The sequence below is a fragment of the Cervus elaphus genome, chromosome 27 (assembly GCF_910594005.1).
Source record: "Cervus elaphus chromosome 27, mCerEla1.1, whole genome shotgun sequence".
NCBI classification, from domain to species: Eukaryota; Metazoa; Chordata; class Mammalia; order Artiodactyla; family Cervidae; genus Cervus; species Cervus elaphus.
This window is the reverse complement of record NC_057841.1, coordinates 48451991-48469851: the sequence shown is the minus strand read 5'-3', so window position 1 is coordinate 48469851 and position 17861 is coordinate 48451991. Positions and strand designations below refer to the sequence as shown.

General features: G+C 41.3%; 1 protein-coding gene across 1 annotated transcript in view; it reads left to right on the top strand.

Annotated features, from left to right (window-relative positions):
* EPG5 (ectopic P-granules autophagy protein 5 homolog) overlaps positions 1-17861 on the top strand; it is a 128676-nt gene that overhangs the window by 38933 nt on the left and 71882 nt on the right. The window contains exons 14-22 of the mRNA XM_043888861.1: positions 2749-2913; positions 4518-4637; positions 5301-5560; positions 8505-8645; positions 14003-14147; positions 14337-14534; positions 14918-15028; positions 16153-16275; positions 17163-17329. Coding sequence (XP_043744796.1) covers positions 2749-2913; positions 4518-4637; positions 5301-5560; positions 8505-8645; positions 14003-14147; positions 14337-14534; positions 14918-15028; positions 16153-16275; positions 17163-17329 — 1430 coding nt within the window. The remainder of the gene's footprint in view (positions 1-2748; positions 2914-4517; positions 4638-5300; positions 5561-8504; positions 8646-14002; positions 14148-14336; positions 14535-14917; positions 15029-16152; positions 16276-17162; positions 17330-17861) is intronic.

Sequence of the window (17861 nt, the reverse complement as noted above, 5' to 3'; positions counted from 1 at the left end):
TTAGCTGTAAGTGTGCAAATTAGAACCATGATGTTCTTTAAAGCACATCTTATAAAAGATGCCCCCCACTCTGTTTATACATGTGGTTCCTTTATGTTTATTAAACTCACTGACATTTTTGGAGGAACTTGTTTATGTCCCCTTGCCTTCAGATGAATATGATGGCTTTGAGTATTTTTGCTGTGACCTTGGACTAGGCTGAAATCAGCTTTGAGCTTCAGAGTCTGGGAATGAACTGTGGACCTAAACGTTCACTGACACAGTTGGGGTGTGTCTGAAAGTAATTTTGTTCTAGAGGCCCAGCAGGAGAAGAAAAATCATTTGTGCTGTAGATGTGTGGAAATCGCCCTGGGTTAGGAATAGTTGTTAATACTTCAAAATTCTGTTTTGTTGGGAATTTTTACTAGGATTCTTCCTGTTTAATCATTTCTCTTTTTGTTTTATTGGATGAACTAGATCTTTCATTCCAGTATGAAATAGAGGTAGTAAAAGTAGCCTTACCATGTTCCTTATCATAGCAGAAAAGGTTCCAAAGTTCCCCATGAAGTATCATGCTAGCTGTAAGCTTTTCATTTATACTCTCTGGGAGACTGAGACATTTATATTTGTAGTTTGCTGAAATTTCTTTTTTCATAAATGGGTATTTAGTTGTTTTTTCTTCATTCATTGAGATGCTCCTGTGATTTTTATCCTTTTTTCTGTTAAAATGATGAATTACATTGACTGATTGTCAAATGTTGAACCATCATTGTCTCCTGAAATAAAAACCACTCGATCCTAGTATATTAATCTTTTTATGTGTTACTAGGTTCAATTTGCTATTGTTTATTGTGGATTCATGGCAAATATTGATCTATAATTTTATTTTGTTAGATTTTGGTTTTAGGGTCATGTTGGCCTTGTAACACGAGTTGGAAGGCCTTTCCTCGTCTTCTTTTGTTTCAAAGAAATTTTGTAAGATTGCTAGAACTCTTCCTGGAATGTTTGATAGCGTTTACCAGCGAAGTTATCTGGGTCTTGGGTTTTCTTTGTGGGAGGTGTTTTGATAAGAAATTGAAAATTTTAAGTAGTTTTTTTTTCCTCTGAGTCAGTTTTGGTAATTTATATTTTTAAAGGGATTTTTCCGTTTCTTCTAACTAGTTGAATATACTGGCCATAGAGTTTTTGTAACAGTCCCTTTTTAACTTCTTAATGTCCATGAGGTCTTTCTTGGTTAATTCACTTTCATTCTTGACTGGTGGATGTATGTTATACTATTATTTTGTGTGGCTGGGCATAGGTGCTTTTCTGGACAGATCTTGTTCTAGTACCATTATTTTGTTCTTTTTGTCAGATGCTCACAAGCTAAAGAAGTTTTATATGTGTTAGATTGCTTGGTTACTGTTTATTCAGTTATTCAAGACCTTTATTACAAATCCTTATGAAAATCTAGCTAAGTACACACACACATACTGCACACATACCTAGGAAAGAAAAAGTCTTTCAAATTCATTCCTTCTAGCCTTGCAGATTTTGTTTGCCTCCAATATGGAGCAGTGCAGGAACCTGAAAAATGTTCTGAGCTGAGTTGTTCAACAGAGTAACCACTAGGCTGATGTGACTATAGAATAGACCCTTGAAATATGGCTCATCCAAATTATGATGTGCTGTGAGTGTAAGATACTCATGGGGTTTCTAAGACTTAATATGAACAGAAGAATAACATATCTCAGTAATCTTTTGTAATGACATGGGAATACTGTTTTGGACATATTGGATTAAATGGAATATGTTGTTAGAATTAATTTTGCTTGCTTCTTTTGACTTTTAAAAATGGTTGTTAGAGAAATTAAAATACATTAGTGGCTTGCTTTAGATTTCCTTTGGACAGCACTATTCAACAAAAAATGAACTGCTCTTCTGATCATTCTTGCTTAAAGCAGACTGTATTAAGTGAACCCAGTTGTATCTTACTTTGCAAATGGATTTGTTATTTTCAAGTGGTGCTGTGGATTTTTGTACAGAATTTTTCAAGTATATAAAGAGTAGAGAAGAGTATAATAAATTTCTGTGTACCTGTCATCCAGTTTTAACAAATATCAGCTCTTGGTTGATCTTGGCTTATCTTTACCCCTTTCCATTTCTTCTATCTACTTCCTGGAATGCTTTAAAGCTAATAGAAATAATTTTTTAAATGCCACAGGAGAAATAATTATTTGAGGTGCTAAGTCTTTTTGTAAAATGAATGCCTTTCTGCTGATTTACCATGACTTTAAATTTGAATCCTACTGTGGTGATTTTTTAAAAATGGAAGTATACCATTTTACAGGGACTTGCCTGGTGTCTCAGCTGGTAAAGAATCCGCCTGCCATGTGGGAGATCTGGTTTGATCCCTGGGTTGGGAAGCTCCCCTGGAGAAGGGAACAGCTGGCTACCCACTCCAGTATTCTGGTCCGGAGAATTCCATGGACTGTATAGTCCATGGAGTGGCAAAGAGTCGAACATGACTGAGTGACTTTCACCTTCTCTTTCACCAGTTTACATAGGAAAAACAGCTTGACCTTTACAAAGGATTGCAAAATGTGCTTTTGGTGTATCATTAGTATTTATATTCATTTGATCTGGTTGTTCATTCATTGTCTAAAAAACAAAACCCCACTTCCTTTTGGAGAAAACTTTTTGTAAGCACTTTAATAATGTAGTATTGTAGTAATATAGGATTGTCGTTAAATTTTGATTTTAATTATTATAATTTTTCTTTTAAATAAGGTTTCTTTATACTTGTTTAAAGAACTACCTTTGTATCTTTGGCGACCTTCTGCCTCTGAGATAGCTGTGATTCGGGATTGGTTATTGAATTATAACCTGACATCGGTGAAGAATAAATTGGCCTGTGTTATTCTAGAAGGGCTGAATTGGGGATTTGGTGAACAGGTATGTGTTAAAAACCTTCCCTAAACACTGTCCACACACATCAGTTTTAAAGAAAGATTTTCTCAGACATTAACATTTTTAAACATCATTTGCAAGACCTACAAATTCTCTTAGCTGTGTCAGAATTTAGGATCTCCTCTAACTGAGTTCTGTTTTGCAGAGTGAGCATCCTATTAGTGAAGATAAATTGCTCCACACTGAAAATTCTTCCCTTACTTCTTGGATCATTTATTGCTGTTGTTTTATTTCTGGCTATTTACTGCACTTCCTCCTAGTTGCCTCTCCTGCCTCTGGTCTTCCTTCCTCTTAAATTTCATATTGTGTGTCGCCAGATTTGTCTTCCAGAACACTGTGCCCTGGTTAAGAGCCTGAGCTCTGAGTCAGCCTGCCTGACTTCTGATCCCAGCTCTGCTACCTCCTGTTTGTGTGACCGTGCGCAAGCTTCCTCAACTCCCTGGGCCTCAGTTGCTTGTCTGTAAACATCACACTAATAGGCTTACCTCAGAACGTTGCTGTAAGGTTTCAGCAAGCTGGGACACAGGAAACATGTTCTTGGCACATGTCAGCGTCTTAGTGGTGGTAGTTATTATTAAAAGTTTGCTACTTATCATGTCTCGTAAGATGCCATATCAAGGAATTCTGTCAAAATCTTCCTCCCTTTTTACCTTGGCCTTATTAGTTAGCTCCTTGATAAAAATATTTAAATATTTTAAAGGGAAAGAGAAGAGAACTCAGCCCTGTCTGCCAGCTTTTGTTCTGAGCAAGTCATCTGGTCCTTGCAGTCATCTTGTGTGGTGGTGTGAACATGACCCCTGTCATACAGATGAGGAACCTGAAGCCAGGGAGCTTTGTCCCCAGGCTGTCCCTAACCACCTGGTCTGCTCCTGGGCTCAGCTAGGTCTTCTCTCTCTCAAGTGCTGGTCGGTGAGACCTGCAGGAGACTCTTCTCCACCTTCACCTTCTCTGACTTGTGACCAGAAGCCCCCACCCTCTTCTCCCAGAGAGCTGCATACAGAGTCCAGTCCGCATGAGTGTCTCCTTGCTCTTTTGTTAGTGTTTGGAAAGTCCTCTTCTCTGAGAGGGTTAAGGAATATGTTATGTCGGATGCAAAGGAAGATTGGGTGGGAGAATTGGTAGGCAACTTCAAGCTCCTGAAGGAGTATTTTATGTGTTGTTGAGTATTTTTAATATTTTCACTGATGACAGAAGAAAAGGGAATGTAGACCTAAATTATTACCTTGTTGTTTTGCTAATAATAATTGAACATCTTCCTGATTCTTAACAATGCCTTTAAACTTGTAATCTAAAGTATTTATAGAGATTTTAGAGTGGGGTTGAAGGTTGCATTCAAAGATACCTTTTATAACTGGAGTTGGTGTTGATTCAGGTTCACACCTAACTGGTGCCATGTAGTGGTTCTTTAAATATTTAAAAATTTTTTCCTATTGTCATTTTATAATTTCATTGTTAGATGTAAGCTCTGGAAAATTTAGCTTCTGCATCCAGGATTTTTTTTTTTTTTTAATCCTAACCTTTCAGTTCAAAGGTACAACAACAAAAAAAAATCAAGACGACATGTTTGTGATTATTTTTCTCTTTAAAAGGGGACTCTTCATCTGGATCAAGCAGTCCATGCTGAAATCGCTTTAATGATTCTTGAAGCATACCAGAAGTACCTTGCACAGAAACCATATGCTGGGCTTCTTTCTGAAAGTATGAAGCAGGTATTTCCTTCTTTTCTTTATTGAGGACATAAGTCTTTATTAGAAATGACTTTTACAGTATTTATTCTTAGGTTTCCTAAGAACATTTCTGGCAATTTCAGATATTGAAATTTAGTTCTATGGGTGAAAAAAGATTTTTCTTTAAGAAGTAGTCTATATATGACCATTTTAATATTGTGGAATTTGAGTTGATCTACAGTGGTGGGCTGATGCTGGCTTGTACTGGCTCGGGAGAACTGACTATTACATTTTTAAGAACTTTGCAAGCCTGGCTGTTAATCTGTGGTGGCTTGAAATTGACCATGGTGGGATTTTTTTTTTTTTTAAACTACCAAAATTGGCAAACCCTATAAATGAGCCCCTGAACTCCAACTTGTTGTTAAATTTATTTACCAGCACACCATTCGTTGCATACCAACTTTCATATTATTAGTCTTGCTTGAGCTGACCCTGATCAGGTTCACAGAGTGACTAACAAATAAGCAGAAGTGGTCAGTTATGGGTGAGAAACTGCTTTAATTTAGTGCTATAAGCACTGAGTATCAGTAAGCATTGTGTCCTTTCTTTTGAGGGCATTATTGGTCACAAAGAGAGATGGGTGGGTGAGCTTACTAATTTAATGGTTATGTGAATAATGTGGTTTAAAATAAATAATTGTTTTAGGTTTCATATTTGGCCAATATTGTTCGATATGGAGAGACACCTGAGACCTCATTTAACCAGTGGGCCTGGAACTTGATTTTGAGGTTAAAACTGCACAAAAATGATTATGGAATACAGCAGAATTGTGCAACTGTTCCCTTCTCCAGCACTGTGCCAGAAATGACAGAGTCACCCACGTTTCATCCTCTCTTGAAGGCTGTGAAGGCGGGCATGCCCATTGGCTGTTATCTGGCCTTAGCTATGACGGCTGTGGGCCACAGGTACAGTGTTTGGGTTGAACTTCTAGGGCTGCTGAACCTTGTAGTCAGGGATTCCCCCAACTTCATTTTTCATATCCCAAGGTCTGAGGTCTCTATCAGATCTCTCTAGGGGTAATCAGGGCCAAATGATAAGCTTCGATTAACAGCTTATCAAGGGTAAATGCTGCTCAGATTCATGTAGGATGGATCTGTGACAGAAAATCACCTGGGTGCATTATGAAGAGAGTTATACCTCTCACCCAGAGTGGAATGTTTATGTCAGCAGTAGACAGAGTCTCTTCCTCAGAATAATGACCAAATAAAAATAGTTGGTCACCTGTACTGAGTTTTATTTCAAGTGATGGCAGCCCAACTCAGGCTTCCTAACTAGAGGGCTTAGCCCACCAAAGGGATGAATTAGCTGATCAAGTCAAGTGCTTCTCTTGTATGAGCCCGTAGCTGTGTCTGTTTCTTCTATTATAGTATTTATCACACTGTAATGTAGGGGTCTGTTTAATTTTATCAAAGATATTCTATGAGGTTAGGACTCAGGAACCATATTTTTCTTGTAATATTTTATCTCTAGTGATGAAGACTGAATCTGGTGCAGTAAGTGACTGAAGGCATGAAAATTCAGTTGGTTAAAAATCCTTTTCTTTAAAGATCATTTTCCTACAGTATATTAATTTTTTCTAGCCTGTCAAGTTTTCTGAAATGTCTTTCACTTATACTTTGTGATTCTTGTGTTTTAGATTTAGCACCTTTTTAGCATCTGATTTCAATATGTTATTGCCCATTCAATGTATTTTCAGTGGGATGCCAGTTGTCATATGAGCTGTTAGTGTTCAGCCTATGTTATGAAGTAGATATGTGTTAGATACATGTCCTCGGATTGTTGACAGCTTAGTGGACATGGGAGACATAAAACAATTGGCGGTACTGAACAATATAATCATGGGCTGTGAAAGTCGCTCAGTCGTGTCTGTTCTTTATGACACCATGGACTATAGCCTGCCTGGCTCCTCTGTACATGGAATTCTCCAGGCAAGAATACTGGAGGGGGTGACCCTTCCCTTCTGCAGGGGATCTTCCCAACCCAGGGATGGAACTTAGTACCAATACAGGGAAGAGAGTGAGAATCCTGATCTGTTTGGTTTGGGGGCCAGTTCTCCAGGTGATTCTTAGTGTATAGCTTAGACTGAGAACTTCTTAAGAGTGTGGGCAGAGGAGAGGTAAAGGAAGGAGGGATCACTAGAGCAGGCTACCGTCATGGAGGAGCTAGGCTTCGGAGAGGAGTCTTAATTAGAGAAGACGGCCTGGCTAAGGAGCAGAGTGGTGATGCTCACCTTCCGCCGGTGGTGAGTGCGCAGGGGGTTGAAGGTTCTGCCTGTGGGTCACCCAGTCCTGCCCTGCAGCGCCTGTGCCCTCTGAGGAGCATACTTACCATATTAATATGTAATCACTTCTCCTCCTCTGAGGGGCTCTGTTTCTTGATGGTAGGGACCTGGTAGGGGTATTGTCTTGTTTATCTTTCTATCTCCAAAACTTGTACTTCATAGATAGTTCTTTTTCTTCTTCTAGTTTTATTCAGATATAATTTACATACAGCACTGTATACGTTTAAGGTGTACAGCATAATGATTTAAAAAAATTTTTTAACTGGAGGAACATTGCTTTACAATGTTACGTTGATTTCTGTTGTACAATGACAGAAATCAGTCATAATTATATGTATATGTCCCTTCCCTTCGGAGCCTCCCTCCCCTTCCACCATCCCAGCCCATCAGGTCATCACAGAGCACCAGGTTGGGCTCCCTGTATTTTATAGTAGCTTCCCCCTAGCTATCTGTTTTACACATGATGGTGTGTATATGTCAATACTGCTTTCTCAATTTGTCCCTCCCTCTCCTTCCCCCGCTCTGTCCACAAGTTCATTCTCTACATCTGCGTCTCCATTCCTTCCATTCAAATAGTTTTTTATCAGTACTATTTTTCTAGATTCCCTTTATATGCGTTAATATGCGATATTTGCTTTTCTGACTTACTTTGCTTTGTATAACAGGCTTTAGGTTTATCCACCTCAGTTCAACTGGCTCAAATTCATTTCTTTTTATGGCTGCATAATATTTCATTGTATATATTTACCACATCTTCTTTATCCATTCATCTGTAAATGGACATCTGATTTGCTTCCATGTCCTGGCTGTCAGCATAATGATTTAACTTACATACATCATGAAGTTATCATAAGTTTAATGGACATCCATCATCTCATGTAGATATAAAATTAAAGAATAGAAATTTTTTTTTCTTGTGATGAAGACTGTTGGTGTTTACTCTCTTAAAAACTTTTATATCTAATGTACAACAGTGTTAATTATATTTATCATGTTGTACATTATGTTATTTATTTGATAACTGGAAGATTTTACCTTTTGACCGTCTTCACCTGATTCCCCTTCTCTCCACCTTCCCTGACTACCCCTCTCCTCGTCAGCCTTGGCCTCTGGTAAACACAAATTTCATCTCTTTTTCCATGAGTTTGTTTGTTTTTGAAGTATAATTTACCTACAGCACTGTGTTAGTTCCTATTGTACAACATAGTGATGCAGTATTTCTATTCATTTATAACTGGTCCCCTGAAAAGTCTAGTTATGATATGTTACTATAAAAAATATTGCATAGTTATTGACTATATTTCCCACACTGTACATTTCATATCCATAACTCATCTATTTTGCAATTTGAAGTTTGTACCTCTCAATCTCTCTCATCTGTTTCTCCACCCCAAACTGCCTTCTCCTAGGGTTATGATTCTAGCATTTGTGTGTGAAATTTGGCTATTTATAAATGTGTTGGAGACCTGAAATAATCCGAGTAGCTTGTAGGCCGATAGTGCATTAAAAGAACATCATTTTATGAACTGACTACCTTATATGCTCATTGCTTTTTTCTTTTTCCATAGCATTGAGAAGTTTTGTGCAGAAGGCATCCCACTCTTGGGAATTCTGGTCCAGTCGAGGCATTTGAGAACAGTGGTCCATGTCCTGGATAAGATTCTGCCTTTGTTCTACCCTTGCCAGTATTACCTTCTAAAGAATGAGCAGTAAGTGGAGAACACACAGCAAATACAAAATGACTGTGTCCTCTGGTTTTTCAAGTATAATATAGACAGTGGTATTTCAATAATGTATTTCTTATGAAGCAGAAAACTTCCTGCCTAGTTGAGAATGCAGAGTGATAAACGAAGACTCTAATAATGATCCCAGTTTTACTATTATGAAAGATACTTCCTTTTGTCATTTAATTCAGGATTGCTTGATAGCTTATAGTATTGAAAAGGGTGGCTGTTTCCCTGAGGCTGGGAATACTGCTTCTGACCTTGAGCAGCAGATGGCTTTGCTATTGTAATAGTAGCAAAACATATTGCCTTTAATTGCAGTGTGCATGAGGCAGTATTACAAACAGAGAAGATACACAGAAAGGTGCTCATTACATGAGACATTCATAATCTTGTGAGAAAATAAGACTTTTGAGGTAATCACAAAGTTATGAAAGAAAATACTGGCAATGCCACGGTAGGGCATACAGATTGCATTTGCATTACAGTTGACCCTTGAATCACACAGGTTTGAACTGTGTAGGATATTTTTCAATAAACATACTAGAAAACTTCTTGGAGGTTTGTGACAATTTGAAAAAATTCACAGATGAATTATGTAGCCTACAGATATTGAAAAAAAGTATGCATGAATGTGTAAAATATATCTGGATACTAGTCTATCATATACTACCATAACATACACAAGTCTATTAGAAAAAGTTAAAATTTATCAACATTTAAACACACAAGCAGAGGCCATACATGATGCTATTCAGAGTTGAGAGAAATAGAAACAAACCTAGAGATACAGTATTAATTTATAGCTGCATAAATTAACTAGTACATTTTGTACTACTGTAATAATTTTGTAGCCACTTCCTGTTGCTATTGGATTTCCCAGGTAGCTTTGAGGTAAAGAATCCATCTGCAATGCAGAAGACGCAGGAGATGTGGGTTCAATCCCTGGGTGGGGAAGATCCCCTGGAGGAGGAAATGGCAACCCACTCTAGTATTCTTGCCTGGAAAAATCCCACAGAGAGAGGAGCCTGGAGGGCTATAGTCCGTGGGGTCACAAAGAGTTAGACATGACTGAGTATGCACGCATGCACCTGTTGCTATCAGGGTGCATTCAAGTGAGTATCCACCTGACACGCTGTGTGACGCTAATCATCTCCAAGTGAGCAGTTTGTCTCTACAGTAAATGATGTATCACAGTAATAAGTGACCTCTTGCAGTTCTCGAATCATTTTCATTGTGTTTAGTGCAATACTTGTAAGCCTTAAATAACACCAGGGGACCTCTAATGATTCTGAAAGTGCTCCCAAGAAGCAGAGAAAAGTCATGACATTACAAGAAAAAGTTGAATTGCTTGATATGTACCATAGATTGAGGTCTGCAGCTGCATTGCCTGTCATTTCAAGATAAATGAATCTAGCGTAGGGACTATTGTAAGAAGAAAGAAAAGGAAATTCATGAAGCTGTCACTGCAGCTATACCAGCAGGCACTGAAACATTGCACTTTTTGTGAAACCTTTTTATCTCATATTGAAAATACAGCTTTTATTTGAGCACTAAGAAAGACACACATACAGGTCCTAATGTGCTTAGAGAAAAGTCAGAGTTGTTATATGATAACTTAAAGCAAAAGAAAGGTGAAGGCTCTAAAGCTGGAGAATTCAATTCCAGCACAAGATGGTTTGATAATTTTAGAAAGTAGTTTGGCTTTAAAATGTCAAGATAACAGGAGAAGCAGCTTCTGTCGACCGAGGCAGCAGACGAGTTTCCAGATGCCATTACAAATATCATCGAGGAGAAAGGATTTCTGCCTGAACAGGTTTTTAATGCAGATGAAATGCCCTATTCTGGAAGAAAAATTGCTACAAAGGACATTTGTTAGCAAGGAAGGAAGGGAGCAGGCATCAGGATTGAAGGCAGGAAGGGGTACACTAATTCTACTGTTTTTGTGTAAGTGCAATTGGGATTACCATCAGGACTGCCCTTATCTGCAAACCTGCTGACACCCCCCCCCCCCCCCCCCCCCCCCAGCTTTGAAGGGAAAAGATAAACACCAGCTCCCAGTCTTTCAGTTGTACAAGAAGGCCTGGGTAGAGAGAACCTTTTTTCTTGATTAGTTCCTTCAAGCTTTGTCCTTGAAGTCAGGAAGTGCCTTGCCAGAAAAGGACTCCTTTTTGAAGTTCTTTTGATACTGGACATACAGAACCTCATGAGTTCAACACTGAAGGCTTCGTAGTGATCTCTTTGCCTTAAAACACACCATCTCTAATTCAGTTTGTAGATTAGGAGGTCATAAGGACTGTTCAGGCTCATTATACACGGTACTTGTGGAAATAATTGTCAATGCTATGGAAGAGAACCCTAGCAGAGAGAAAATCGTGAAAATCTGGAAGGATTATGCCATTCAAGATGCCATTGTTATAGAAACAAGCATGAAAAGGAACTTCCTTGGTGTTTCAGTGGCTAAGACTCCGTGCTCCCAGTGCAGGGGGCCCAGGTTCGATCCCTATTCAGGGAACCAGATCCCACATGCTGCAACTAAGAGTTTGCATGTCACAACTAAAGATCCCGCATGCCTCAACTGATACCTGCTGCTGTGCCGCTAAGTCACTTCAGTCGTGTCCGACTCTGTGCGACCCCACAGACGGCAGCCCACCAGGCTCCCCCATCCCTGGGATTCTCCAGGCAAGAACACTGGAGTGGGTTGCCATTTCCTTCTCCAATGCATGAAAGTGAAAAGTGAAAGTGAAGGCGCTCAGTCGTGTCTGACTCTTAGTGACCCCATGGACCGGAGCCTACCAGGCTCCTCTGTCCATGGGATTTTCCAGGCAAGAGTACTGGAGTGGGGTGCCATTGCCTTCTCCAGAGCTACAGTCTAGGGGGTCAAAGAATTATACTACTGTACAGTATGCTTCTCTCTCATAACTGGAGAAATGGTATATCCACCTGTCATAACAGATAAGTGGTTCTTAAAACAATGTAACATTTACAGTACTGTATTATGAATATGACTGTTGTACTCTTGGTGATAAAATTTTTATAACGAATCATTCAGTATACAGGCTAGATGATTTTGAAACCGTCATATTGATTAAACGAGGCTACCATAGAACAGTCATATTGCTGCTGTTTCATTATTAATGCATGAATTGTTACACCTGTAAGTAAATGTGAATTTCTTTTTCACACTGTCTTCATTTTTGTTGTCTGGTGTTAATAGGTGTAGCATCTACAGTTTTATGGCATATAAAGCAATATTGCTGTAGGTGCTGACAGATGATTCATCTTGTAAACGGATGATGTAAGCTTACAGTATCAGTGGAAATAGTACAGTACTGTAAATGTATTTTCTCATGATTTTCATAATATTTTCTTTAACTTACTTTATGACAAGAATATAGTATATAATACAGCAAACAAAATATGTGTTAATTGACTGTTTATGTTGATGAGGCTTCTGGTCAGCAGTAAGCTATTAATAGTTAAGGTTTGGGGGAAGTCAAATTTCAAGTGCATGGTAGCATCAGTACCCGTAGCCCTGTGGGTGTAAGGCTCAACTGTATATGGCAAAAGTATATGGAATCACGGTAAAAGAAATAGGTGCTTAGGGAGGAAAAGGAATTAAGGATGGGTGTGAATTAAGATACTTAGTTGCACATGGTGAGAATCCAGTACATACCTGTTGCCAGGAAGGGACTGTATTGGCTCATGTGATTAGGAAACAAGGCTCATGATAACATCAGGTCGTTCTAAAGTGGTGGTTTTCAACTTGTGGGGTTTTGACCCTCAGGGGACACTTGATATTGTCTAGAGATCAGTGTAACTCAGTGGTAAAGAATCTGCCTGCAATGCAGGAGGTGTGCATTCCATCCCTGGGTTGGGAAGATTCCCCTGGAGGAGGAAATGGCAACACAATCCAGTATTCTTGCTGGGGAAATCCCATGGTTGGGGGAACCGGGTGGGCTACAGTCCATGGGATCGCAAGGAGTGGACTTGATTTAGTGACTAAACAACAACAGCAACAACAAGAGATCGTTTTGGTTGTCACAGCCTGGTTGGGGTGGGGCAGGTTGGGCAGGTGGTTGGGAGAGGGGGATTTAGGGGACAGATGAGGGAAGCTGCTACTGATACCTGGTGGATAGAGGCCGGGGATGGTACTAAACACTCCACAGCGCGCAGGAGAGCCCTTCTGGTAATGAGCCGTCCCAGCATGGCAGTAGCTACAGAGCTGAGAGGCGGGGGGTTAGTGCTTCTCTGTGTGTGTACCTGCCCTCCCAGGTCCCTTGGCCCTGCTTCTGTCTCTTTCAGGCCTTCTCTTGCAGGTGTACTTTTTCTAGGGGAATGAAACTGCATGGCTACAGAGAGAACTAGGCGAAGGCAAATGTTTCTCTTTATCATTGTTCCTTATAGTGATTCCTGATTGGTCTGACTCATCTGCTCTCCTGCACCTGTCACTGTGTCCGTGGGGTTGACCAGTCCTGGGAGGGTGGTTGTACAGGCTGCGTTGTGCCGGTCCTGTCACAGCTTTTCTTTTCCACTTGAGTGGAGTTTGGCCTGCGTTGTGCACCTGTGAAGTGGGACGCTCCCGCACTCAGCAGCAGCCTCTGCACTGCCACCATCTGCATGCGGGCCGGGCAGTGCCCTCAGGCCCATAGGAAGTTATCACATCCTCAGGATGCAGTTCCCAGTTTTAAGTGCCGTCAAGGAAAACAGTGGTGCTGTGGGAGAGGCATGTTTTAGGTGCGGTAGGGGATCAGGAAGTCTCCTCTGAGGAGGGGACATTGCAGATGAGAGGTGAGCGATGAGTAGGAGTTGGTCAAGTTAGGTGTGGCAGAAGTGTTTCAGGCAGAAAACCGAGCCGAGGCAAAGGCCCCAGGTGAGCGTGGGGCCTGGTGCACCAGGGAGCGGGTCTGTAACTGAATTGTGACGTCGCACACCCCCTCCCCCTGCCAGCCAGTGTCCCGTATGCTGCCTTGTGTGGAAGTGACACCCAGTGAAAGATTGCAGGGTGATCCTGCAGACATCTCTGCTCTTGTTCTCAGGAGAGGGAAAGGGATGGAGTGGTGCTTTGGGTGTTTTCCCTCTAATGCTCTTTAACTTGCACAGGTTTATGTGTCCTAGACCTGTTCACTGCACATTTATAGGTGGGTAGATTTAACCCATGTCAAACTGGAAAACTTTATTCTTCTGAAATTCCTGATGATTTCTATCAGAATCCCTGAATAGAGTTTTAGTCTGAAAATGGGACCATATCAATGTTTTTCTGTTTCTGTCAGTAATTAGCCACTGGAAATTCTGTTGACTTCCGATCGGGCGGTAAAGAGCGTGTCCTGTGTGCCCCGCAGGTTTCTGTCACACCTCCTCCTGTTCCTGCACCTGGACAGCGGTGTCCCCCAGGGGGTCACACAGCAGGTCACCCACAAGGTGGCCCAGCACCTGACAGGAGCCAGCCACGGGGACAACGTGAAGCTTCTCAACAGCATGATTCAGGTCAGGGTCCTGTCAGCCCCTAAATGTGCCCTCACCTGCCTTCCTGATCAGATACCCCTAGTGCTAGCACGTCTATGTGTTAGTCAACAGATCTGGGTTTTGTAATGGAGCTAGATGTTATTTTATTTGAGTTTTACGGGTGGGAGGCTGGTTATTACCTTTCTCATCACCTGAGTCCTTTCTCCGTAGGCCCACATTTCTGTAAGCACTCAGCCCAATGAAGTGGGCCCGGTAGCTGTATTGGAGTTCTGGGTTCAGGCTCTTATAAGCCAACATCTTTGGTACCGGGAACAACCCATCCTCTTCCTCATGGACCATTTGTGTAAAACAGCTTTTCAGTTGATGCAAGAGGACTGTGTGCAGAAATTGCTCTACCAGCAACATAAGGTAAACCTGTTGTGGAATTTTTCTTTGTCTTCAGCTAGATAGTAGCCTTCTAAGGAGGTTCCCCACATGCATCCTTCTCAGTACTGCTCTGTGCCCACTGCCTTTTTAAAGCCTTGCCTTAATGGTGTCTTGTCGAGAAACTATAGTCTGCCAGCACGGCTCCTTGTAAAGCCAAAGAAGGATACCCCAGGAAGAGCCCTGCTCATTCATTGCATTTGGCTGTGATGTGGTGGGATTATCTCTGCTGGTAGACTGATTACTGAACTCTGTATCTTACCTGAATTGTCCACTGGCAGAAGATAATTGCTGTATTCTTGAAAAGCTCGTTGGTTCTGTTTTTTTAAAGCCGCCTCTCTCTGCTCCACATGCTCTCCCTGGTGTAGAATGCTTTGGGCTACCACTGTGACCGGAGTTTGCTCTCGTCTTTGGTGAGCTGGATCCTGGCAGGCAACATCACTCCTTCCTTTGTGGAGGGCTTGGCCACGCCCACTCAGGTAGGAAACCTGCTGCGGCTCATTTGTTATCTTTGTGTACTTTAGTATTGTTATTATCCTTACCTACATTACTAATAGCCTAAAATATCTAACATCTATTTAGCACTTACTACACATGAGAATGTTTTTTCATTGAATCCTCACAGTAGCCCTCTGTTGAGGTTGTGCTGTTGCTATTCCTGTTTCACAGGGGCATTAACTGTGGTTTAGCAGAGTCAAGTGGCTGGCTCAGAATCAGACAGCTGGTTATCAAAACTCCAGCTGCCTGACTGCAGAGCCTGCCCAGCAGCAGGACAGAGTGGTTAAGAAGCTGGAGCCAGACTGCCCGGGACTCAGCCTTGGTTGTGTCATTTGCTAGCCCTGTGCCTTGGGAACTGGCTCACTCTTTGTCTCCAGAGTCCTCAACAGTCAAACGGGTGTAATGTTATTACTAGGTGTTGGTTGTTTCTATTGTTGTCATCGTTTTCATTAATTCACCACATTGTTTTTACCATTATTGCCACCTCTTATGACCTTTGTGTGTCGAATTCTGTCTTTGTTCTGTCACTTTAATCAGTAGTAGCATTCTTCAGCTTCTTGTCACAGTCTTACCTCCTGCTCTTCCTCATACCTCTCGGGGTCCAGCTGAGACAAACTCCATGTTGTTATCTGCATACATCTCTGGCATTTCCATCTTTTGCTGAGCTGATTCTCTTATCAGACATGCCTTCCTCTCTGGTCTCTGTGTAGAGCCTTGTCTGATACATTTATCTTCTCTGATCCTACCTCCCTTCTCTAGTTTGCCATAGCACTTGACCTCTGATTCAACACTCACACTTCTCACTGTACATTTTGGTTACTTATATATTAGTCTTGTCTACCCTAGTGAATGGAAAACTTACGGGCAGTTACTAAAGTAGCCTTTCCAAAGGAATTTAATGTTTTTCAGTAGTCTATTTTATATAAATTTATATCTGTGATACAAGTAGAAATAGGTTTAGAAAAGCTATGTGTTAATTTTAGAAACTATAAATGTGTTGATTGAAATCTGTGATAGCAAGGGCGTTAATCTGTGGAATATGAAGGTGTGTTTTTCTGTCTGAATTGGAGCTCGTTCCTTTCATGTTTATCTGGTGTCCTTGCAGGTGTGGTTTGCATGGACAGTCCTGAACATGGAATCCATCTTTGAAGAAGACTCCCAACTCCGAAGAGTTGTTGAAGGGGAATTGGTTATAAACTCTGCATTTACCCCCGACCAAGCTCTGAAGGTGCAAAAAGCAGTTCTGCATTTGAGTGGTAGAAGGTGGTTCACACTTTGATGCTGATGGGTTCACCTATAGCTTTTGAACTTCTGTGTTTTCTTTTGTTGGGAATGTTTGGGAAGCACAATAACTGTTCTAATGCTTAACATGGTGAATTGAAGTGTATATTTCCTTTCCGAGGTTTATGTAACATCGAGAGTCACGACTTTTATAATTTGAGGCTGTGTCCACTGCATGTATGAAGGGGATTGCCCTTATTTTAGAGCATCAGAATCCCCTAGAGAGCTTATTAAGAATCTGATTCCTGGACCTCCAACTTCTGAGATTCTGAATCTGGAGTGGGACAAAGAATTTATTTTTAGAAACTCCCTAGCTGATCCTTAGGCTCACTAAAGTGTGAGAAAAACTGGAATAAGTCTTTAGAATTAAAGACCTTCTATTTTAGGGTCCTATAATGTAGACTGTGCTTTTGGATTTCAGAGCCTGTCAAGATATTTATCATTCTTGAACATCCATTTAAAATCTAAATTTTCAAGAGATTGATAAGGTTTGTAAAATTTACTTTAGCTTTCATATTATTCTTGCACTATAGTGTTTTACATCAAAAGGAATGGAAAGACATGGAAATGAGATTAGACTCGGTGATACTTAAGACCCAGTCCAGTTCTGGGGTTTGTGAAATTTTTAACAGAAAAAAGTCTGCCCCACGTGTCTTGTTACTGGGAATTTAAAGTGTTAGCTAGTGGGTTGGAAAAATAAGGTTTATATGACTTTTTTTTCCTTTATTGAATAGAAAACACAATGGTTAGCATTTCATTTGACTCACTTAGGATGAGCATACTGTTTGCAGATGTGATCATTACATGGTTGCTCAAAGCCCATCTCTTTTGTAGAAAGCCCAGGCTCAGCTGAAGCTCCCCATCGTCCCGTCCCTCCAGAGGCTGCTGATTTATCGTTGGGCCCACCAGGCTCTCATCACGCCTTCTGACCATCCTCTTCTGCCCCTCATTTGGCAGAAGTTCTTCCTCCTGTATCTACACCGCCCAGGACCGCAGTATGGGTACGGTACCCAGTGTAGTCGTGACTCAGTTCCTGCCTTTGCACTGCTCTGCTGCCCTGTGTTCTCACGCTGTGACACGGGAACGAGAGGCATTCTTTGGCTCAGAGCCTCCCTCCTTTCCTGTTTCACATCTGTTAGACTGGACCTTTTCTGAGTTCAGGGTGTCTTGGGGCAGCTCTCGCTTCATCACCCCCCATATCCAGTTTGGTGAAGACAACACCCTGGAACTGTGCGGAGTTTATCAGAGAGCCTCTGGAGTCCCGCACTGAGGCTGCTTGTGTGGCCACGGTGGGCTTATTCGAAGGGACCTGAGATGGTAACGTGCGTGTGCTAAGTCGCTTCAGTCTTGTCCAACTCTTTGCAACCCTGTGGACTGTACCCCCGCCAGGCTCCTCTGTCCATAGGATTCTCCAGACAAGAATACTGGAGTAAGTTGCCATGCCCTTCTCCCAGGGATCTTCCCGACCCAGGGATCAAGTGCATGGCTCTTGACAGCTCCTGCACTGGGAGGCAGGTTCTTTACGCCTCGTGC